This window comes from Brassica rapa, chromosome A08, assembly GCF_000309985.2.
Source record: "Brassica rapa cultivar Chiifu-401-42 chromosome A08, CAAS_Brap_v3.01, whole genome shotgun sequence".
In the NCBI taxonomy this organism is placed as follows: Eukaryota; Viridiplantae; Streptophyta; class Magnoliopsida; order Brassicales; family Brassicaceae; genus Brassica; species Brassica rapa.
Window position 1 is genome coordinate 1,513,401 of NC_024802.2, and position 23,545 is coordinate 1,536,945.

Consider the following 23,545-nt stretch of genomic DNA (forward strand, 5'->3'; position numbering starts at 1 on the left):
ACAGAAATTTTAAGAAAGATTTTTTTTTTTTTTTTTATAAGCAAGCAAAGATTTTAATCTTTTACTGGGGTTTATGAACGATCGTTCACTGAGTCTTTGGTGTACTTACACCCGCATGAAGGATGGCTAGAGATGTAAACCTGAAGACGTGTTGATAAAATTGTGTCTTGATTTCTTGTGTTTCATGTCACAACCAGGTGGAATCCGAGATACAAACTGAACATGATCCAAAAAAATCTGAAGCTGAATCCAAATCCGATCTGAACTTTAGAATATCCAAACGGATCATGTAGTTAGGTGGTTCATGCAAAAGGTATCTAAACACAAAAATATTATTGAAAACCCATAAAAACCACAAAACTGAATTGGAACAAATACCAAAATCTAAATTAATATCTGAAATACGTGTTTATAACTTGAACAAATCATTTAAATACTCAATTTTATATTTATTTTCCTATCATTAGTCATGTAGTATCCAAGTTTATATCTTGTGGATTAAATATTTGTTTCAAGTATAAGTCATAGTGTAAATACTAAGCTATGTAAAGTTTTGCAATAATTTTGAAAAGCATGTGTGACAAAAAGATCAAAATTTCTGGTTATTTTTTTCCTAAAATCACTAAAGATTACAAAAACATGTTCTATCGATCGCCTTTAGTGTCATCGTTTATCTGTGATCTGGACAATGTCTTAAAACTCACATCGCGTGGTTTTTGGAGCTGAATCGTCACAGACCGTTACGTCTAAATCTTTTTATTTGTAAAACTCATTTCGTCTTTGCATCAACTTCTATTAATATCACAAAATATATCAAGCAGCTCCACACACAATTTAGCACTCATTCAAAGTAGCTTCCTTCTCGGATCAAAATCCGAATTTCTTAACAAACCAGCTTCTCTCATCTCTCTATCAATCTCTGTGAGTTTTGCAGGTAATACGTCCTCTCTCTCTTTTTCTCTTACAAATTGTATCCTCTTTCCATACTTTTTGGGTTTGATTATCGACCGGTTTAGTTTCTTGCGCGCTTGAACATAGTTTAAGACAAGTGATGTACTAATCACTGATCTTGAAGCATGTATTATCCGACATTTTATTTAACTACTAATGTAACAAAGAAACGAATACTATTTTACTAATGTGTTGGAATTGGGTTTTAATGTTTATAGACGAGATAAAATGGAAGAGTTTTTGTTGCATGGAAGGTTACATGCTACAATATATGAAGTTGATTCTCTTCATGGGAGTGAAGGAGGTAGATCAGGCTTCTTCGGCAAGGTATTAATTATCATTTATAATGTTTTTAGTTTTAAATTTCTCGATTCACTTTGATATTTGTTTCTAATGTTTTCAGATTCTAGCAAATGTGGAAGAAACAATCGGGGTTGGCAAAGGAGAACCTCAGCTATACGCTACAATCGATCTAGAGAAAGCCAGAGTTGGTCGAACAAGAAAAATAACAAACGAACCAAACAACCCAAAGTGGCATGAATCATTTCATATCTATTGTGGTCACATGGCTAAACATGTTATCTTCACTGTCAAAGACGATAACCCCATTGGTGCAACATTAATAGGAAGAGCTTACATTCCTGTTGAAGATATTCTCCACGGAGAGGAAGTTGATAGATGGGTTGAGATATTAGATACTGAGAAGAAACCCGTTGAAGGAGGTTCAAAGATCCATGTGAAGCTTCAGTACTTTGGCGTTGAAAAGGATAAAAACTGGAACCGCGGTATCAAAAGTGTTAAGTTTCCTGGAGTTCCATACACTTTCTTCTCTCAAAGAAGAGGATGCAAAGTTTCTTTGTATCAAGATGCTCATATTCCTGGAAACTTTGTCCCTAAAATCCCTCTTGCTGGAGGGAAATACTACGAGGCGAATCGGTGTTGGGAGGATATCTTTGATGCTATTACTAATGCTAAGCACTTAATTTACATTACTGGTTGGTCTGTTTACGCTGAGATCTCTCTGGTGAGGGACTCAAGGAGGCCAAAGGAAGGAGGAGATGTGACTATTGGTGAGATACTCAAGAAGAAAGCTAGTGAAGGTGTTAAAGTTATATTACTTGTTTGGGACGATAGAACATCGGTCGATTTGCTGAAACAAGATGGGCTTATGGCTACTCATGATGAAGAAACTGAGAATTTCTTTCAAGGAACTGATGTGAACTGTGTTTTGTGTCCTCGTAACCCTGATGATGGTGGAAGCATTGTCCAAAACTTGCAAGTCTCAACTATGTTCACTCATCACCAAAAGATAGTTGTTGTAGACAGTGAAATGCCAGGAGGATCATCAAGAACAAAATCAAGAAGGATTGTGAGTTTTATTGGTGGTCTTGATCTTTGTGATGGAAGATACGACACTCCATTCCACTCCTTGTTCAGAACACTGGACACGGTGCATCACGATGACTTCCATCAACCAAACTTCCCTGGCGCGGCGATAACAAAAGGCGGTCCTAGAGAGCCGTGGCATGACATTCACTGCCGTCTTGAAGGAGCTATTGCATGGGATGTCTTGTATAACTTTGAGCAGAGGTGGAATAGACAAGGCGGTAAAGATATTTTGGTTAAGATAAGAGATCTTGATGACATTATCATCCCTCCTTCTCCTGTTCTGTTCTCAGAGGATCATGACTCATGGAACGTTCAGCTATTTAGATCAATAGATGGTGGAGCAGCTGCTGCGTTTCCTGACTCCCCTGAAGCTGCAGCAGAAGCAGGTCTTGTGAGTGGTAAAGATAACATCATTGATAGGAGTATTCAAGATGCATACATTCACGCAATAAGGCGAGCTAAAGACTTCATCTATATCGAAAACCAGTACTTCCTAGGAAGCTCATTTGCTTGGAGTGCAGATGGAATCAAACCTGAGGAAATAAATGCTCTACACTTGATTCCAAAGGAGTTATCATTGAAGATTGTTAGCAAGATCAAAGCTGGTGAGAGGTTTAAGGTTTATGTTGTTGTTCCAATGTGGCCTGAAGGGATACCTGAGAGTGGTTCAGTACAAGCTATACTAGATTGGCAGAGAAGGACAATGGAGATGATGTACAAAGATGTGATCAAAGCACTTAGAGAAAAGGGTCTAGAAGAGGATCCAAGGGATTATTTAACATTCTTCTGCCTTGGGAACAGAGAGGTGAAGAAAGATGGAGAGTATGAGCCTACAGAGAAGCCTGAACCAGACTCAGACTATATCCGTGCGCAAGAAGCACGTCGCTTCATGATATATGTCCACACTAAAATGATGATCGGTGAGTGTTTTAACCAGAGCCGTGCTTATAGGCTTTTGAAAAAGGCATTCGCCTAGGGCCCCCAAATTTTGTAGAAATTTTAGGGCCCCAAATTACAAAAAAAAATACTTTTACATGGTAGTTAACATATTCTATTAGTTAGATTTTTATTTTTATTTGAATTTAAATTAGACTTTTGATTAAAGTAACTAGGTTTGTAATCATTTTTGCTATATTTTAAATAAAACTATAAAGATTCTACTTCTAAAAACACTGTAAATATTTGATCATATTGATCTTTTCTTTAATATGCTATGAGTTAGATTTATTTTATATATTTATGAGAATTTGATAAAGAAAATATAATTTTTTCAATATATAGTTTATTATAGTTAATTTAAATGCTAAGATTTACATTTTTGGTGAAGAAAATTTAGAAAACGTTTATGTAATAATTCAAAACTTTTGAGTGTTATATATATATATATATATATATATATATATATATATATATATATATATATATATATATATATTATTAAAAATATATCATGTAAAATATATTTTTGAGCTCGCCTCGGGCCTCCGAAAACCTTCGCACGGTACTGGTTTTAACTCTTGCAGAATTTATAATTGGGCAAATGACCTTAGATAGCATAAACAATTATAACAAAAATGGATATAAGGAGAAATTTTATCGAGATAGTATTAATTAAAAGATAAAATGATTAAATTACTTAACCCTTACATTAACTTCATCCTCTAAAGACTTAACCCTAAACCTAATAAATAAATCAAAATCCAAATACAAAATGATAAAAAAAAATTCTCTTTTAAACTTTAATTAATGCTATTTTAAGAATTTTCTCATTTGTATAATATTTTTGGAACAAAAAAGTGTTTTAACATTATCCTAGGATAGTTCTTTTTATTAATTATTTATATTTAATTAAATATTTTAACGTCTCATTTTTCAGTTGACGATGAGTACATTATTATTGGATCCGCAAATATCAACCAGAGATCAATGGATGGTGCAAGAGACTCAGAGATAGCAATGGGAGGCTATCAACCATATCACCTCTCAGTAAGACAACCAGCTCGTGGTCAAATCCATGGTTTCCGCATGTCGTTATGGTATGAACATTTAGGAATGCTCGATGAAACTTTCCTGGATCCATCGAGCCAAGAATGTGTCAAAAAAGTTAACCGTGTTGCCGATAAGTATTGGGATCTTTACTCTAGTGAGTCACTTGAACATGACCTTCCTGGTCATCTACTTCGCTACCCCATCGGTATTGCTAGTCAAGGAGACATCACTGAGCTTCCTGGATGTGAATGCTTTCCCGACACAAAAGCTCGTATCCTTGGTACTAAATCTGATTACATGCCTCCCATTCTTACAACCTAAGCTATGTGGCAATGTCTAGAGGTAATAAATAACTCTCTCTCTCTCCTCTTTATTCTGCTGCAATAGCTTTAGTAATATAAAAACAATTGTCTAGTAATTAATAAGCTATATTATCCTTAATTGGTATGATGTCTCACCGCTATGCGTTACTTCTTTTTTTTCATTCAGACATTAAGGTTTTGGAGAGATTGTTGTCTTTTTGTTACTTATGTTGATGTTAATTACTTATGAACTTATCTATTATATTTTCTCTTTAATTATTGTTTTACTGAAGTCAGCATCTATACATGTTTAGTGTTTGGTTGAATATCAGTTGCTTATTGATCAATATGGCTCGTTTGAAAATTAATATATGGCCTCAATAATAAGAATTACCTTCAGATTTAAGTCTTTCTATTTATCATCTTGAGGCACACCTAATCTATATCTGTTAAAAATCATATCTGAAATTGAACATGTACATTAGCTTTTAAGTGTTCATATATGAGGATTCACTCCAAATTAGTTAATTCATTTCTACGCTTATACAAATCATGCATGATCTTAATCAGTACCAGTCTATAAAAGGTGGTCTAAAATCACTAATTACAACCGCATAGCAAACACATATATATGTTAAATGGATTGGGTCATTTCTGGCAGGATTTGTACTGTATGAATTAGATTGTAGTTGATTAAGAATTTTACCAAAACCTCAAAGAATCAAATCCGTTCTTGTCATAACTAGATTAGGAGAGTTCACAATTTTTTTGACCATACCAGGTGTGAATAAAAATGAAGGAAATAATTTAGTAAGGTGTGCCGTGTGCGGTTGATTTTGTTTTGGACATCAAAGTCAGTCAAGACATATGTCAATCTCTTTCTTTCGTTAGGTCCTCCCAAAACAAACTCTTGTGATGTCTCTCTTTGAAGTAGTTAATATCCTATAAATAAGTTGCACAGTACGATGATGATAGATGCTAAAATCTTATATCTTTTTTTTTTTGTAAACTTAAAATCTTATATCTTGCTAAATCTGTTTGTTATGTACGTTATACGTTACTGTCAAAACTAGATAAATAAAACCGGAAAAGAAGAGAAAAATTATGTATTGATTCAGCACGATCACAGGACGATCACACATATATTAGATAAATCTAAATGAGTTCCAACATCTGGACCACGCATTGCTGCTTATAAATAGTTGAAAGTTATGTAGAACACGGAATCAAGTACTAACGAAGAAAGAGAGGTTGCTCTAAGTCGTCTTATAATATCACAATCAAAAACTTCAAGAAGTTTCGGAAGAATTAGACTTTGACTAGTCCTCTTTACGAACTTCATTAAAACATGTTCGTAGCGTATTGATATTGAATTCAAATAGATCAATTTCAAACAAAATATTATCTCTATAATATTATTTGAGAAGTCAGTTTTCTATGTGTCTGTTTTACGTTAACTCTCACGATAGTTGATTACACTGATACTTTTAATAAATTAATTTATATTTAAAATACTATTATTTCTTATTTTATTTAATTTCCTTTTAAAAAATTCTGAAAAATACACATATAATAAACAGAATTTTTTTTATAGATTAAAAAAAAAAGAATTGAAAAACGAAAAATATATGTCTATATAATATGATTTCATAAAAAAGAGAAAGTTTACAAAAAAGTAATATTATATTTAAAAAAGTATTTTTAAATAACACAATATAATTTTGAAGTAATAAAATATTTTCTTTATATATATTTTTTCTTATATGAAAATTATAAAGTCAGTTTTCTATGTGTCGCTTTCACATTAACTCTCACGATGGTTTATTATACTGATACCTTTAATGAATTAATTTACATTTAAAATACCATTATTATTATTTTATTTACTTTCCTTTTAAAAAATTCCAAAAAATACACATATAATAAAAAGGAAATTTTTTATAGAGTTAAAAAAAGAATTGAAAAACGAAAATATATGTATATATAATATGATTTCATAAAAAGAGAAAGTTAAAAAAAGTAATATTATATTTAAAAAATATTTTTAAATAAAACAAAATATAATTTTGAAGTAATAAATATTTTTTTATATCTATATTTTCTTAAATGAAAATTATAAATTTGTATATAATATGATTTCATTAAAAACAATTTACATATCTATACTATTATTTGCGAAGTATATTTTTGCAATGAAGCTCTCACGTTGAAAGTTAGAGTGGTTAATATCGTTTATACCCTTAATGAATAAAATGTATAAATAAATTAAAAAAAAATTTAATTGATTTTGATTAGATAATTGATTATTATTAAAAATAGTAAGAACTATCCAAAATCTGAAAATATAATTTAAAAAAAAGATAACTTATGTATATTGTATTGTTATCTAAAAAAGTCTTTAAGTAAAAAGTAAAAAATATAAATTCTATAACTAAATATTACTTAAATAAAATAATTAATTATATAATTAAAAATAGAATATTGAATTATCCAAAATATAAAAATATAATTTAAAAAGATAATTTCTATATATATATTGTATTATTATTTAAAAAAGTATTTTAGTAAAACGTTAAAAACATAAATTATATAATTAAATATCAATCAAATAATTTTTTTAATTATATAATTTAAAACTATTATTTGCGAAGTAAATTTTTGCAATGGAGTTCTCACGTTGAAAATTAGAGTGGTTAATATCGTTTAACCCTTAATGAATAAAATGTATAAATAAATTAAAAAATAAGAATGAAATTTTAATTGATTTTGATTAGATAATTGATTAATATTAAGAATAGTAAGAATTATCCAAAATTTGAAAATATAATTTAGAAAAGAGATCACTTATGTATATATTGTATTGTTATCTGAAAAAGTCTTTAAGTAAAAAGTTAAAAACATAAATTCTATAACTAAATATTAATTAAATAAAATTATTAATTATATAATTAAAAATAGAATATTGAATTATCCAAAATCTAAAAATTATAATTGAAAAACCTAATTTATATATATATATATATATATATATATATATTGTATTGTTATATGAAAAAGTATTTTAGTAAAACGTTAAAAACATAAATTATATAATTAAATATTAATCAAATATTTTTTTAATTACATAATTAAAATATAATAATAAGTTATTTTAAGATTTATTTTAGTAATGAATCTATATATATATAAATATGTTTGTCTCTCTCCTAAGCTATCCACGTGGAAAGTCACTCTTTGAGAGACCGACACGTGTCTCTGGATTTTATTTCTTTGGCTAGACTTGAGTTTAACTTTGGGCTTATACTATGAACAATTGACAGGGTGTTTTACTCTTAAATATTATTGAATGTGTTAATTATTTGTTAATACATAGTAGATAAAACAAAAAAACACACATTACAATATGGACTTTATATTATCATCAAAGCAATTTTTACCATATGTACCTCATCCTGTGATAATTTATAAAGTAACAACAAATCTATGAGTTCAGCAAATTTGCAATTACCTATTTCACAATTTTAAGTATATAAAGAGTCAACAATAGTGTGTTAAATATTATATTTATATGATTTAAAAGCCTTTATTAATTTTTATTTTTAAACATACACCAAAAACTTTATGAAAGTAAATATGCATTTAGATTCTCAACCACTTCAAATAACACCAACGCCAAAATAATTTAATCAAGTGCACGAAAACTATAATATATTTAAAACTACAATAAATACTATAGTTAATAAAAAATCATTTTTAAAAAATATTATGGATGCATACATAAATATTAAGAGAAATGTACAAAAATAACAATAACTTGAAGAACAAAATGTATAAGACTAAGAATATTTATGATTTATGGTCTAAGATATATTCAACTTATTGTCACAAAAAAACTTAATAAAAAAATACATACTTAGTTTTAAGGACATTAAAAATCACGTTAAATTTTTTAACATTTTAAGAAAAAATTCTGAATCAATAATATTAAAATAAAATTTTATCCGAAAAACACAGTACTAAATGCATAAACCAAAAAAACAAACAAACCCTAAACCCTATAATCTTAAGAATTATTCTAAACCAAACCTTAAACCCGATCTAAACCAAACCTTAAACCCAACCTAAACCAAACGCTTAACCTTTCCTACTATCTAAACCCTAAATCCTACCTAACCCTAGACCCTACCTAAACCTAGACCTTAACCCTAACTAACTCTAAACCCTACATAAACCTAACCCTAATCCCTAAACCCTTCATACTACAACCCTAAACCTACCTAACCCTAAACGTAAACCCTACCTAACCCTAAACCCTATTTAACCCTAAACCCTACATAACCCTAAACGTAAACCCTACCTAACCCTAAACCCTATTAAACCCTATACCCTACCTACCCTAAACCCTACTAACCCTAAACCCTACCTAACCCTAACCCTACATAACCCTAAACCCTACTAACCCTACCTAACCTAAACCCTACCTAACCTAAAACATTTCTAACCCTAAACCCTTTTTAGCCCTAAACCCTACCTAACCCTAAACCCTACTAACCCTAAACTATACTAACCTTAAACCCTACTAACCCTAAACCCTTTCTAATCATAAACCCTACCTATCCCTAAACCCTACCTAACCCTAAACCCTACCTAATTCTAAACCCTACCAAACCCTACCTAACCCTAAACCCTACCTACCCTAAACCCTTTCTAACCTTAAACCCTACCTAACCCTAAACCCCTTCTAACCCTAAACCTGACCTAACCCTAAACCCTGCCTAACCCTAAACCCTGCCTAACCCTAAACCCTACCTAACCCTAAACCCTTTCTAGCCCTAAATCTAACCCTAAACCCTACTAACACTAAACTTTTCTAACCCTAAACCCTACCTAATTCTAAACCCTACCTAACCCAAACCCTATATAACCCTAAACCCTACTAACCCTAAACCCTACCTAATTCTAAACCTTTCTAACCCTAAACTTTTTCTAACCCTAAACCCTACTAACCCTAAACCCTACTAACTCTAAACCCTACATAACCCTAAACCCTGCCTAACCCTAAACCCTACCCAACCCTAAACCCTACGTAACCCTAAACCCTACCAGCCCTAAACCCTACCAACCCTAAACCCTACCTAACTCTAGACACTACCTACCCTAAACCCTTTTTAACCCTAGTGGTGTGTCCGCGCTACGCGCGGATTGTCTATATTTTTTAAATATTTTTTTTATATTCCTTTAGTAAATTTTTTTTATTTTTTATAAAGTATTATTTTGAGTTGATATGTTGTGTCAGTATTAAGTTTTTTTAATTAAAACTATTTATATATAAAAACAGAAGGAGTATGATAGAAGCTAGGTATAAGTTATTAGAACTGTTTATTCTTGGGAGACAATAGAATTAGTAAACGCTTTAAAAAAATACAATTATGATTTTTTCTTTTAACTTACAACCCCTTTTCTGAAATCATAGATGTGTTTCCCTCCATACTTTACAGCTTATGTTTCTACGAACTCATTCATTAATGAAGTGAAAATAAAAATTATGACCGAAAGTAAGAGAGCATAGGTTGTTTTCATAGTTGTAATTTACGAAGGATATAGTACATGTATCGTTTTCTTGTTCTGTTATCGGAGGCCTAATAGTTTTCTCAAATTGGTGATGATAAGGTTGACGTCTAGTCTTGTACTTGTGTTGGGATTATTGTATGTGATGGTAAGAGTAAATTCAAAATCAGCAGTTATATTATTGTTGCTGGATGTCGGTTCATTCATGAAATATTGGCTATTCTCATGAATAAGGAAGGTGGAGTCGGGATGATGAATCTCACGGTACGTTAAAGTGTATATTCTTCATGTATTTTTTATTTGTTTTATACTTTCTTTATTTCTTCTTTATGTAGTTTTTATTGTGTTTTATTTTTAAAGATATCGGTAATATATATTTTTGATTTAGAGGTTATCTTATTTCATTGAAAACTGAAAGTGGCTAGATTTAAATATTTGATTGGAATCAATAAATTTGTAGTTGCGCTTTATATCACAATTTTTGTGATTATTTGAAAAAAATCTACTCTTCGCACAATGTTTTTTTAATTTTATAACAACTATTTTATAATTTTAGTTTTAATTATGTATTAACTTGTGTTGTGATTTTCAAGAAATTTCTTATTTATTTTTCTAAATTTGAGTTTCATAACCATTAAAATGGAAAAACAAATCCATGAGATACATCATCTAATAAATGGATTCCTTTAATTTTTTGTATTTATGAAATATTTTAGTTTTTCTTAAAAATTATTTATTTTTAAATTATATTATGTACTTTTACTAACTTTTATTATTTTTATTGGGCGGGATTTATATTTGTATCTAAACTGTATTCCCTTGGTTGTTTATTCATGTTGCATTGTATGATAGAAGTGGCGATGGCTTTACCGTTGACGTAATTGCACAATACTTTAGATGTTTTTTTAAATGACTTTTTTTGTTGTTTGTGTTACTTTGTATGTTTAGTTTTTTTTGTTATATATTAAATATTTGTTGTGTAATCGACGATATTTGTGAGATTGTGATGGCTCTTTGGTTGTGTTGTATCTTGGAGATATAATTGTGAGCCATCAATTTAATATAATATGTGTTTTTCCTTCGTGTGATCTAGTTTTGATTTGTTAAATTTTTATAAATTAAATTCTCTCATTTCTTTGATGAAAAATAATGTAACAACTGTTCTTTAAATCATAAAAAAAAACATTTTTGTTTGTTTATATTGGTATAAGGTGTTGCATATGTTTTCAAATGGTATACCGACATGTTATTTTTATCTTTGTATTTTTAAATTTATCATATAACACTTAATTTATCATATAATTTATCTTTGAAATTTTGATCTATGTTTTCAGTATTATCCTAGTTGTTTATGGTTCCAATAGTTATTAGTATTGCTAAAAAATATAAGATGAACGTTTATAAAAAGATATATGTGATGGAATATGTACTAAAGCACAAAAAAAATCATGAGAGGCCCAATAAATCACAGTTTTACAAACAAGCTTCATGAAGAGAAATAAACGAAGCTTCCTTCCTACTCGCCACGTGTCACGAAAAGGAACAGGGTACGCTGAGGTGGACGCAGGAGGAGCCTTTCTGCTCAACTTTATTAATATAGATCTTTTCTTAGCCGTTTTGTTTCTTCGCCGTTTCGTTTCTTCATCTGTTTCACAGATCGGTCTTCTCCCATGTTAAGTGTTTGCAAAAGGACAAGAAAGACAGTCACCGGAGATTTGTGTCTTCCTTTGGATATAATAGTGGAGATACTCAAGAAACTCCCGACAAAGTCACTTGTGAGGTTCCGAAGCGTCTCCAAGCAATGGTCAACCATAATCAGCAGCGACAGAGACTTGATCGAGTCTATAGTCACTCGCTCTCTCAGACATCCGCTCCTGAAGCTTCCTGTCTTCATCTTCCACCATTGTGTGCCTGAAACGTTCTTTACTGTTTCCCCTGTTTTCTCTCCGACCACCACCGACCATGTAGTAACTATCCCTCGACCAAGCCGTCCCTGCACCTTCCACTATCAATACTCCCGAGGCTTGATATGTTTCTCTTCTTTCGAATCTCATTTGGTTACCATATACAACCCTACCACCAGGCAGGTTTTTCCGTTACCCGAGATCCAAGCCCCAACAAGGTCCGGATTGAGTTCATGCTTCTTTGGCTACGACCCTATCACGAATCAATACAAAGTCTTGTCCATTATTTTCGACTGTGACGAGCGGAAGCAAACTTATCATGTTTTCACATTGGGATGTCAGCAATCTTGGAGGAAAGTGAAAGGCATTGATGAAGATTCCTATCCAAACGATTACAGTGTATGCATCGACGGGACTATCTACTACAGCGCATACAGAAAACCTCGTGAGACTATTTTGCTGAGTTTCGACCTTAGGTCCGAAAGATTTGATCGCGTCTTGGTTCCACAAGCATTATCAAAAGCATTGTTGGCTCGTATTAATCATCAACGTCTGGTAAACCACCTAGGTAAGTTGGGATGCATATGTTGTAACGACGGCGACACAAGTATCTGGATTATGGATGATGCCAAAAAACAAGAATGGTCGAGAACAATCCTTTGCTTGCCAAACTACCCAGTGAAGTTGTTAGGAGCTGATGTGGATACCTTCTCTGGTGCCACCCCTGCTGGAGAGATTTATGCAACTCAATGCAACTATTTCTTTAATAAGTCATTGTATGTTTACTACTATGACATGAACCAAAACAGCTTTAGAAGAGTTCATATCGAAGGTGGTGTTCGCGATAAAACAAAGAAGCGTAGGTATTGTGTTGAAGTATTTGCGATTCATGATCATGTCGAGAATATAGTGTCGTTGTAACAATTTTCTTTTGTATTTACTTATTCTCAGTTACTTAAGTGTTATATATGACGACCCACTGCTTTTATGCTTTGCAAGTGCAGTTTGGCTGGCGACCATCTATATATATTTGGATTCTTTTCCTCTTATCATGAGAGTTGTGTGTCATTCTTCACCCTAAGAATTAGGCATGGACATAAAAAACTGAAACACGAATCCAAACCTGAAACGTCACAGAATACAGAAAGGAAAAATTATAACCTTCCAGATGCACTTTTGCTCATTCCATTTCATAAATGTGTTCATTGCAAAATATATGAAAACAGATAAAGATATGTGCATATGAAAACAGATAGAGAAAATCAAATTATTCACCCACCTGCGTCTGGTAGATCCAAATACCCAAGGTTCCAGAATGCAAACTCGCTAGAATCCTGCAAGATAATATTGTATGAGGTTCCAATCAAGAACAGCATAACACAAAAGGTCAAAAAAACTATAAAAGCAACGAAAATGCTGCAACTCTCCATAAAATTTAAGGATACCAAGAAAATTGACGAAAACAAAATATGAATAAACATGAAACAAAGATGCAGAAAAGCAAAATCAGAGGCTTGAAATTACCATGGTTCTGTAGGATGCAGATCCACACAGTTCACTCTCTCGGACTTTTGAGCAAATTTTTTCTGATCCAGGAAAACAAAAAACAGCACAAATTGAAAAGTTAAACACAGCATAAAACAGAGAGAGTTATCCAAAAGAAATCTCAAAACTACAAGATGAATATAGCAAAACAATACCTTGATCTCGAGTCTTAGAGCCTGTTTGTTTCAACAAAACAAAAACGAAAGAAAGAAAGAAACCAGTAGTCAGTCATTACTCAAATATGGTGAATAAAAAAACACAAAGAAACTTCACCAAAACCTCTTCAACAGAATCAACAATGGAACAACCAAACAAATCATACACAGAACAGCTAAAAAGCCTAAAACCTAATACAAAGCGCAAGCAAATTCGTATGCACCCAAGCGCAAAAAAAAAAAAAGAAAAAAGAAAATTACAGATATTTTCAAAATGAAACCGCCATGATTCTTAAATCAACTCCACAACTCCAACAATGTACACATTTATACAAAACCGAATGGACGAATTGTACCAAACCGAAAATATCTGACTCGATTTTTTTAATCAAATTATTGTTTTTGATAAGGTGTATAAGTATTTGAGTAATAAAAATGGACTGGACTTTAATTTGATAAAAAAAAATTCAATTGATATCAAGTCAGATATTTTCGGTTTGGTATAAGTGATTTCAGGTCAGATATTTTCGGTTTGATAAAAAATCAAGTGAATTTTTTTCGATCAGTAACAGAGTAAGATGTATTGATATCACTTGATTTTGTCTCCCATTTTCTCAGCTACAAAAGGCCAACTCATCAAATCACTGGTTGTGATCTACTAAGCTTCATACGCTCCTCTTCCCACCATTGTTTTCTATTGAAACTGAGTCTTTTTTTCTCTTCAGCAAGTTTGATCCTTCTCCTAATGAGATCTTCCATGATCAAGCAGCTAACCTCTCACGCTGAGAACTACTTCATAGACTGTTGCACCACGCTCTCTCCATCCTCCATCGAGATATTCAAACAAAAACGACTCAGCTGAGAAGGCAACTTTCTCGTTCTCTTCTCCTGTCTCTGTGGAAACCTCCTGCTTTGAAGGAAACCCACTACCTTCACTCTTCTTGACAATGGAAGATCCAGTAGCGCCGAAACGGAAGGATTATTTCGGTTTGAAAGGCCAAAGCCGAAGAGAGATACAGAACTAGTTGAACCGTCCTTACAAACCACACCGAATGAGAATAAAGAACCAGAGGCCTCTGTACTGGCGAGTCCGGTGAATGCGTTTTTGCTGCTTGAACGCTGTTGGTCGGAACTGTAATCATGAATAACTTTTTCATCAGATGTCTTTCCACATTGATTACCATTATCCTCATCTTTAGCTTTTCGGTATCTTTGACATCAATCTTCCTTCGTTTTTCCTCTCTAGAAACACATGTAAATTGATTCAATGACTGTTAAATATATAGGAATTTTTTAATATTTCAACTTTTCTTCTTGAAAAATGAACTTTTTGTTTTATATGTTATGTTCAATATAACATATATATATATCATGCTTCAGTTAAATCAACGAATCAACTTCTACTAAATCCTAGGCTTCACATTTTACAAGTGTTGCTTGAACATGAATATTACATGCATTAAGAAGAACAATCAGATGAAATTGAAGTACTTGTAATAAAGAACAAAAACATGTAACAATATATGAATCTCCCTCGGTGCAAAAGAAACGACAATATAGGACACTAGCCACACTACCAATTCTCTCGACTCTCTTTTCATCTAAATCCTCCCCACAAAAAAAAAACTTAGTCCAAAAAACAGAATTTTTATTACAAATGGATTCAAATACTTGAATGAATGTGGTTCAAGAAAGAAAGAACGTTGCCACCTCTCCATAACAGCCATTCCCATAAACTGTAATCTCTACTGACGCGGTGTAAGCACTGCAACAAAACACACAAACAAACCATAAAGATCATTAAGTTACAAAAGAAAAAAACTATAGAAGAACAGACACGACCGGATACAACTTGGTATCATGTTTCAAGAACCTAAGTCAGGTCGTAGATACAACTTGGTATCATTCCTAAAGAAAATGCATTATCATATGGGGAATCAAATTAATCACCAGAAGACAAAAAATTTCAGAAAGGATGTTGCACCTTTGTGTATCTATACTATATTAAAAGGGATATATGAGCTCCATTGAGCCTATCCACGTCAGCCAATTAAATCAACCAATCATACAGTTTTAATGATCCACGTCATCATCATCACCACGACTTATCTCCTCCCTCCTCCTTCAATTAATCATCGTCTCTATGATCACTCACGCTTCAGCTTCTCCTATATTCTATATACAAGCTTTTTTTTTTTGGTTCTGCGACACTGGTCTGTGGTCTCAACTTCACCCGCCTTCGTCTCCATGGACGGATCGAAGGAAACGTCAACAAGCTCTGTGATCAATTCAAGAAATCTTCTCGGATAAAAGTTGAATCTAGAAATTCCAACACGAAGAAGAGAAGATCTTCGCCGTTCTTTTTTGTTACAGATCTAAATCATTTTTAATTCTTTGGATCTCTATCTTCCTCAATCACCACCACCACCACACGACGACCACCCGTTTGTTTTCGTCGTCCCAGCATCACCACCACCACCACCACACGACCGTTCGTTCGCCGTCCCAGCATCACCACCACCACCACCACACAACCACGGTTAGAACTCATCTCTCTCTCTCTCTCTCTCTCTCTCTCTCTCTCTCTGTTATGAACGGTATTATTTGTTTTAGGGGTGGAGGAAGCAAGGCAAGGCAGGTATGGTGGCTGGAGGAGGCAGATGACGGCTTCAGATTCAGGAAGAGGAAGCTGACGGCGAGTTAGTGAAGAGGCGACGAGATTAGGTCTAGATGGATGTGACGTTTGCCTCCTCTCTGCAACTTGCCTTTCAAATCCCAGGATGAAGAAGAAGAATCGTGGCTGGATACTGATGAAGGTCATGGAAAAACACAAAGACGAAGGTGGTGGTGCGGCCGGTAGATGAAGAAGACAACGAAGTGGTGGTGTGTTTAGTTAGTAATTAGGTTAAAGCCTGGTTTAGTTTTTGGTTTATTTAGTTTGTTGGTTTATTATTTAATTAGATTTTTTTTGTATTTTTGTAAACTAATTTAATTATAAATAAATTTAAGTAATTAAGAAAATTTGATTCTATGAATAATTTTAAATTTTAATTAAGTTTTTATTTTTAAATAATTAAATAAAAAATAAAAAATAATTCTAAAATAAATAATTATAAAATAAATAATTGATCTAAGGTATGGCCGACATAAATGATCGACATTGAGATTTCATCTTTTATGATTTTTACTATTCTAATGTTTCAATATAATTTGAATATTTTCTTTTTTTTATAATATAATGGTTTAAAAGTATTTTTTTGTTTCACTATATAAATTGTTTTTATATTTCAATGTAACTTTATATTTATTAGATATTGTGTGGCCAATTAAATTATGTAAATTAGTGTGTAATTGATTAAATTTATATATTAAATGACAGTTTTCTAAAGTAATAACTTTAAAATATTACAGATTTTAACTAAAACTGATTACATTTTGAAACATATAGAGTAATCTATAAACTAACTTTATATAGATATGAGGACAAAATTGTAAAGTGATCTCAACTTGAGTTTCTTTCATTCTGTGTATTCCTAATTGGAAATAGATAATCAACATCTAATATTATGTTACTCTCACTATATTAGAAATGGTCGAACCGTAAACCAATTAAGAATGATGTAAGGAAGACATAAAGATGTATTTTCAGTTATCAAATCAATTGACAACAACTTCATTATGTCCAGCGTAGTACAACATATAAGAGTTTTCATACCTTCTAATATTATAATATCTCAATATATTACTAGCTAAATCAGTTTTCTCTAACACAAATACTCACTCCATTCTAGGAGGTTAAGCTTTTCTATCTGATGATATTTGTAGTTTGATCTCAAAAAAAAAAGAAACGGTCGAATTGTACATTGTAATTGGAGAAAGAAAACAAACAAAAATCAACCGAAGAATTTTAAGGTATATGAAACAAAAATTGGAAATAGCAATTCTATGCAATTGAAGAATAAGGCAATGAAATTGTAAAAATACAAAATAAAACAAAAAAATATACACAGAAAGAAAGATTTAGTAAAATAAAATCATAATATAGTTTTCATAATTGATTGTGCTCAGTTACACTAAACAGTCTAAATTTACAACATACACAGTTTTATTTACATCTTTAAACCTATTATCTAATTAAAATGATTCTAAAAAAAGTGCCACCATGTAGAGTTAGAAATATAAGATAAAATATAATACATAACGTTAAAAATATATTATCACTGATCACTAAAAAACCATGTTAGTAGTAATAAAAATGAAATGACAATACATTTATTAAAACCATAGAACGGCACGCAACAAGGTGTTATTAAATATACAGACTAAAAATTAAACAGCTCAACGCAAACACACATAAAAATGAGACATCATATTTGGATATATTTAAATAAATAATTTTAAATATATTATATTCTCTTGATAATTTTAAAATTACTTAAACAGAAACTAAATTATTAAAAACTTAATATACAAATAAAACTAAATCAATATTTTGTAACTTCAAAATAATAAATGAATAAAAAATATATTATGTTAATAAAAGAGATTTTAGATTTTAAAGACTTCTAATTTATGTAATATTACAAAATTCAAAATTTGTTTATTACAATTAATATTTTACCATTAAATATATTAAAATAATATTCTAGATCGATATTCAATTGTCAGTTTTCAACTATTACACGTAAAAAATATATTATTAAGTATGCTTTGTTTTTTGAAAAGGGGGTTTTATATTTTAAGTAGGTTATTGGTGTACTTTTTCTTTTCGTGAATTTATTCGAGATGAGATTCCGATCTTTTAAACTAAGTTAATATATGTTCTATACATAATTATATTTTTTTTACGTAACTCTAAAATCTCGGACTTAATTCTTTATATTTTATTAGTTAATTGTGTTACATATAATAGAAATACTTAATTCAAACTAAAAATATAAAAAAAATCAAATTTAAAAATTTGTTAAATATAATTTAACATACAAAAATTCACATACAAATAAAAATGATAAATATAACAAATTTAAATATATTATCCGCGCGTAGCGCGGAGAAAAGTTCTAGTATCATTAAAAAGGAAATCCCATTTTTGCTTGACAATTTAATTACGAACGACTATGTAAGATATTTACGAAATTACCACTACATGTTGGGCTCCTCGAAGGCCCGTTAGCTTATTCGGAAATAGCCTATTTTAAAAGCCTAAGGCTAATAGAAAAGAGGGTTGGCGAATTGTGAATAATGATGTTCTTAGATGGAAATACCAAACAAAGTTTTTTTTTTTTTTTTGAACACCCAGGCGAAGTATTGTTGTAAAATACCAAAAAAAGTATTGTTGTAAAATTTAAGCTCGTAATCCATTTCTCAAATTACCTTCTTGAAGTGCTCAAAAGCCTCTCTTTTTTTTTTTGAACAACTCTCAAAAGCCTCCTAATAAACCTTTTATTGATACACTGTCCCTGAGCTTTCTTGGACTAGACAGGAGCCAAATGTTCCAGAGCTCTTTAGCTTTCACGGTGAAATTTAACAATTAGACAACGGTTTTCAGGAAAACCCATATTATGGATTAGTGAATTAAAAAGCATACGCGAATCGATTAACACAGCCTCCCAAGTTTAGAATCTTGTACAACAAGTAACCAATAATATACCTAAACCTAAAGATTAATAGTATACGTCCATTAACAAATTGACCGCATAGCGCAGTGGATTAGCGCGTCTGACTTCGGATCAGAAGGTCGTGGGTTCGACTCCCACTGTGGTCGTTTTTATTCTTTTTCATGTCCTACTTCATAAATCATGTGGAGCAATAATATTCTAAATGTAGACTTAAGAGAATTCTTTTTTTTAGCCTTTCTTTCTACATTAAGAAGAACCTAATCTTGGAGGGTTTCAAAACCTAAACATAACACAACTTTTTTCAACATAACTAACTTTCTTGTCTAAATTTTGGCAACTTCTATTTTCTACATTCTTCTTTTTTTTTTTCATTTTTCTTTGATAGTGATGGATAGAGAAGAAGGAGAAGAAGAAGAATAATTGAAACCGGATTAGATCGTTTAGCTCTAATCACAGGCCAATCTCATAATTTTAATCCTTCGTCCCCTTCTGCATCTTCCTCATCAGCAGCTTCTCACCAACGTACATACAGTGAATATTTTCATGCCACAGAATCAATCTAATCATCATTTGACTCAAGAAAGCCCATCTCTTGAGTATCAATTCAAATATACACAAATTACAACTATATTTTCTCTCTCGTTTTATTTATTCTTGTTTGATGCCTCTTTTGTGTGGTACGTTACATGTTATAGTGACATATTTTTACCAAATGAAATTATGATGTTATTGTTTTATTTTTTTTAATTCGAAAAAAAAACGTAAACAACCAAAAATATTATTTGCGTTTTACACATCATAAATTTTTATGGTTCATAGAAAGTTAAAACAATTAACTGTGAATGTATTTGTCTGTGTGGCGTATAAATATGGGAAAAGTTTACTGAAGTTCTTCTGAAACTCGGTCCAAGAATCTAGTCCGTCATCACAAGAGATGAATAAAAAAGGATAAATTCACAAAGATTGAAGGTTCATCCCGAATTAGGAAGATAATTTATATAATTATATTGAGTTGAGATGGTCAAACCAAAATGTAAAAGAAATATGGTTGTTGCTATTACTGGAGTCTGTCTTGTGTGATTTTGTCCCTTTTTAGTTTTTTTTTTTGCTCGATTTTTTAAAGTAAATATAATGTTTCTATATTCACATTCACACTATATTTCGTTCCCAAAGTTTTGGAATTTGATCTTGCGTGAGCACTTAGTTTCAGTTTGTAACTTTTTATATCAATTTCGCTTAACCTTTTAGGGGTTTTATTTTTGATGTTTTCTCCATTTCGACCTTCTGGAGTATTGTCCATCTCTTTTTCAGCTGGAGTGCCACCAATTGTTGTAAAACAGAGTTGTATACAATTCCAGTTTCTTGAGTATTTTCCAGCTTTTTTCCCATTCGTACTCGTTTTAAATTTTCTGGTTTGTCAAAAGAAAAACACACCAATAACATTACAAAAAGGCTAATCCAATCTTATAGATTTTAGGGAAAATTTGGAAAAACACTTTCCAATAAGATTATATTTTGAAAACTACATCATTAATTATTATTTTTGAAAATTACACTTATTCATAAGTGAAATGACTAAATTAACCTAATTAGAATTTACACTAGTTTTAATATTAATATCAAAATTAATATTTAAATTCGAATTCTTGTTTGTAAAAATAAAAAATAAACACAGGTTTAGATATGAATGATATTTAATTATAACTAAATTACTTATATGTATATTTACGTGTATCCTCCAGTCCTCCACAACTAAAACTTAACACAAAACTCTATCTCTTCCCCCAATCCAGAGAAGTTTAGGGGTTCCATTTCTCTTTGCATCTATATGCTCTGATTGATTTCCAGTGGACATATTTACCTATCGTGTTACCATATTGCATGGTCGTCATTTAATTTTTAGTATTCTCGAGATTCAATGGTTTGATTCGGGTTAGCGTTTTTCTTAGGTAGAAGTTATAAGGTCATCTTATTTTTTCTAAGTTTAAAAAAAAAATCTATATGAATCATATCTTAGTTTTCCATGTTATGCAGCTTTTGAAGTGAATGTCGCATACAATTGTTGTGTATCGTGTACAGTAACATGGGACAAGAGCATATCTATACTCACTTGAAGGAGACTCTCAAAGCGGATCCATATACATTTGGAGAATCAAAATTGATGGATATAGGATCAAACGATCCTCTTATTCAGCAGATATCTTATTTTTATCTCAAATAAATTAATAAGAGTATTAATAATTTCGAATTTTATTTTTATTTATCAAAATATGGGTTAAAATAGTCTTATGACATATGTACAAGTGTAGCTTTCAAATTTATTTAAATACAATCTATTCTTCAAATTTCAAATCTTAAATAAGGTATTTTTCAAATTATCCCTAGATTTTATTCTAGTAAAATTTTGTACACGCGGAAAATAAGATTCTATTGACACAAATATGGTAAAACGCCTCTCCGGCCCTCTCGCTAGATCTTGTTCATTATCAAATATGATATTAGCATAGACTGATTCTAGATTAGAGGAGAAATTAAAACGTAAACTATTTTTACTTAATAAGAATAAATATTAAAACTAAAAAGTTGTATTAGTTGTTATGATCTAGGGAGAATTTGCTGAATAAGGATCATAATTAAGTAGTGACATTGATTTTGACTTAAGGTAATAACTAACATGTATGCCAACTATCATCCGGTTCTATCCCTTCTTCACGGTAACTCTATGTTGTTAGAAATTATGTGTCTAAATAATAAATAATGAACTAGATTTTGACCCGTGCAACCGCACGGGTGTTTGTTTTCACTTTTTTATACATAAATTATTGTTTTAGAACATAAGTGGTATATATTTTAATGTTAATCATATACTTAAATATTTATATAACTATTTGAAATACAATAATTTTATAATTTACATGTTATAATTAATTAATTGTTTAAACGTTATGTATTTGCCACTTCTTATTATATATTTATCTTATTGTATTTGCATTTAGTTATTAAACAAATTAATATATTCATGAGAAAATATATTTAAAAAATATTTTGTATTTAATTTATGCTAAATTCTGACCCGTATTTCAAAACTGGATTTCTTTTTACCAATATTTTTATGCTTATTCATTTTAGATAATTTATTATTGTATATATAAAAGTGTAAGATATGTTAATTTTAGACATGTATTATATAGTTTGTTAATTTTAAGCCGTTCTATCATCATATTATACTTTAAATAAATAGTTTATATTTATGAAAATAAAATTTATAAATTTATCAATTGAATATAATTTTTTCATATTTATTTTAGTATAAAAATTATATTTTAACATGATAATGACTATAAAAGTAGATAAAATATGATATAATTTATTTATTTTCATTTCTAAACGATAACTTAAAATACATTAAGTTATTGTTTAAATATTACACAGATTTATTAGAATTTTTAAAATATAATATATAAATATATATTATATTTAAAATGAAAATATATCTAATATATTAAAACAGAAGTCTTGACTTCTTTTCATGTGTGATTTTTTTTAGTTTGGACCATTCTTAGAAAATATCATATATTACATAAGTTTATTATTATATCTTTTAATATCTTTTTCTTTTAATTTGAAATACAAATGAATATATTTAAAATGTTCTAACAAAATCTTTTTAAAATCTTCTTAGAATCCTTTTAAATCTACTTTTGAAAAATAGTTAGTTTTAATTTAAATTATCATAAAATATAATTAGAAATTAAAATTGAATATAGCTTTGGTTTATAAACGAAAATTTAAATAAAATGAAATTAATTAATTTTAAAAATACATTTACTAATAATTTTTAATAATTTTGTTAGGAATAAATATTTATTTCTATTTTAATTTTTTCAAATTTGTTTTCTAATAAAATAAAAATCATGATTTTTTGATGAGTGATATTTTTATTTAGACCATCATTTAAATTTTCTATTAAATGTATATCACTAATGCTAATATATATAATATTTTTAACTACTTTAATCATAATACCTTTTATATCTTTTAATTTTTTAAAAAAAAATTAAAATTCTGACAAATCTCTTGAAAAAGATTATAATAAGATCTTAATTGTCATAAATTGAATATAA

The 23,545-nt window shown here is 30.2% G+C and overlaps 2 protein-coding genes and 1 non-coding gene across 5 annotated transcripts; all 3 read left to right on the plus strand.

The window, feature by feature from the left end:
* The first annotated feature begins 99 nt into the window (after positions 1-99).
* LOC103848739 (phospholipase D alpha 2) lies at positions 100-6,634 on the plus strand. 2 transcript variants are annotated; one of them, XM_033276491.1, is made up of 4 exons: positions 100-1,078; positions 1,170-1,278; positions 1,355-3,260; positions 4,217-6,634. In XM_033276491.1, exons 2-4 carry the CDS (start codon positions 1,180-1,182, stop codon positions 4,648-4,650), a joined length of 2,439 nt encoding a protein of 812 aa, XP_033132382.1. In that variant the 5' UTR covers positions 100-1,078; positions 1,170-1,179; the 3' UTR covers positions 4,651-6,634. The 2 variants fall into 2 exon arrangements, with proteins under 2 accessions (XP_033132382.1, XP_009123823.1); XM_009125575.3 differs by having other exon boundaries at positions 100-934.
* Positions 4,565-16,608, plus strand: LOC103847686 (F-box protein At1g52495). Of its 2 annotated transcripts, XR_004449929.1 has the most exons (3): positions 4,565-4,671; positions 11,856-16,342; positions 16,417-16,608. XR_004449929.1 is itself a non-coding variant. In XM_033276512.1 (2 exons), the coding sequence occupies exons 1-2, from the start codon at positions 4,662-4,664 to the stop codon at positions 13,022-13,024; spliced, it is 1,179 nt and encodes a 392-aa protein (XP_033132403.1). In that variant the 5' UTR covers positions 4,565-4,661; the 3' UTR covers positions 13,025-16,608. The 2 variants fall into 2 exon arrangements, 1 of the variants encoding a protein (XP_033132403.1); XM_033276512.1 differs by having other exon boundaries at positions 11,856-16,608.
* Positions 16,609-19,493: 2,885 nt separating this feature from the next.
* On the plus strand, positions 19,494-19,567 carry TRNAR-UCG. Its single transcript has one exon. It is a non-coding gene; the product is annotated as a tRNA-Arg (tRNA).
* Positions 19,568-23,545: the final 3,978 nt, after the last annotated feature.

Coding starts and splice junctions, on each gene's coding strand:
- LOC103848739 (XM_033276491.1), top strand. CDS start 1,180: ATGGAAGAGTTTTTGTTGCATGGAAGGTTACATGCTACAATATATGAA. Junction 1,279..1,354: donor GATCAGGCTTCTTCGGCAAG/GTATTAATTATC, acceptor TAATGTTTTCAG/ATTCTAGCAAATGTGGAAGA. Junction 3,261..4,216: donor CCACACTAAAATGATGATCG/GTGAGTGTTTTA, acceptor CTCATTTTTCAG/TTGACGATGAGTACATTATT.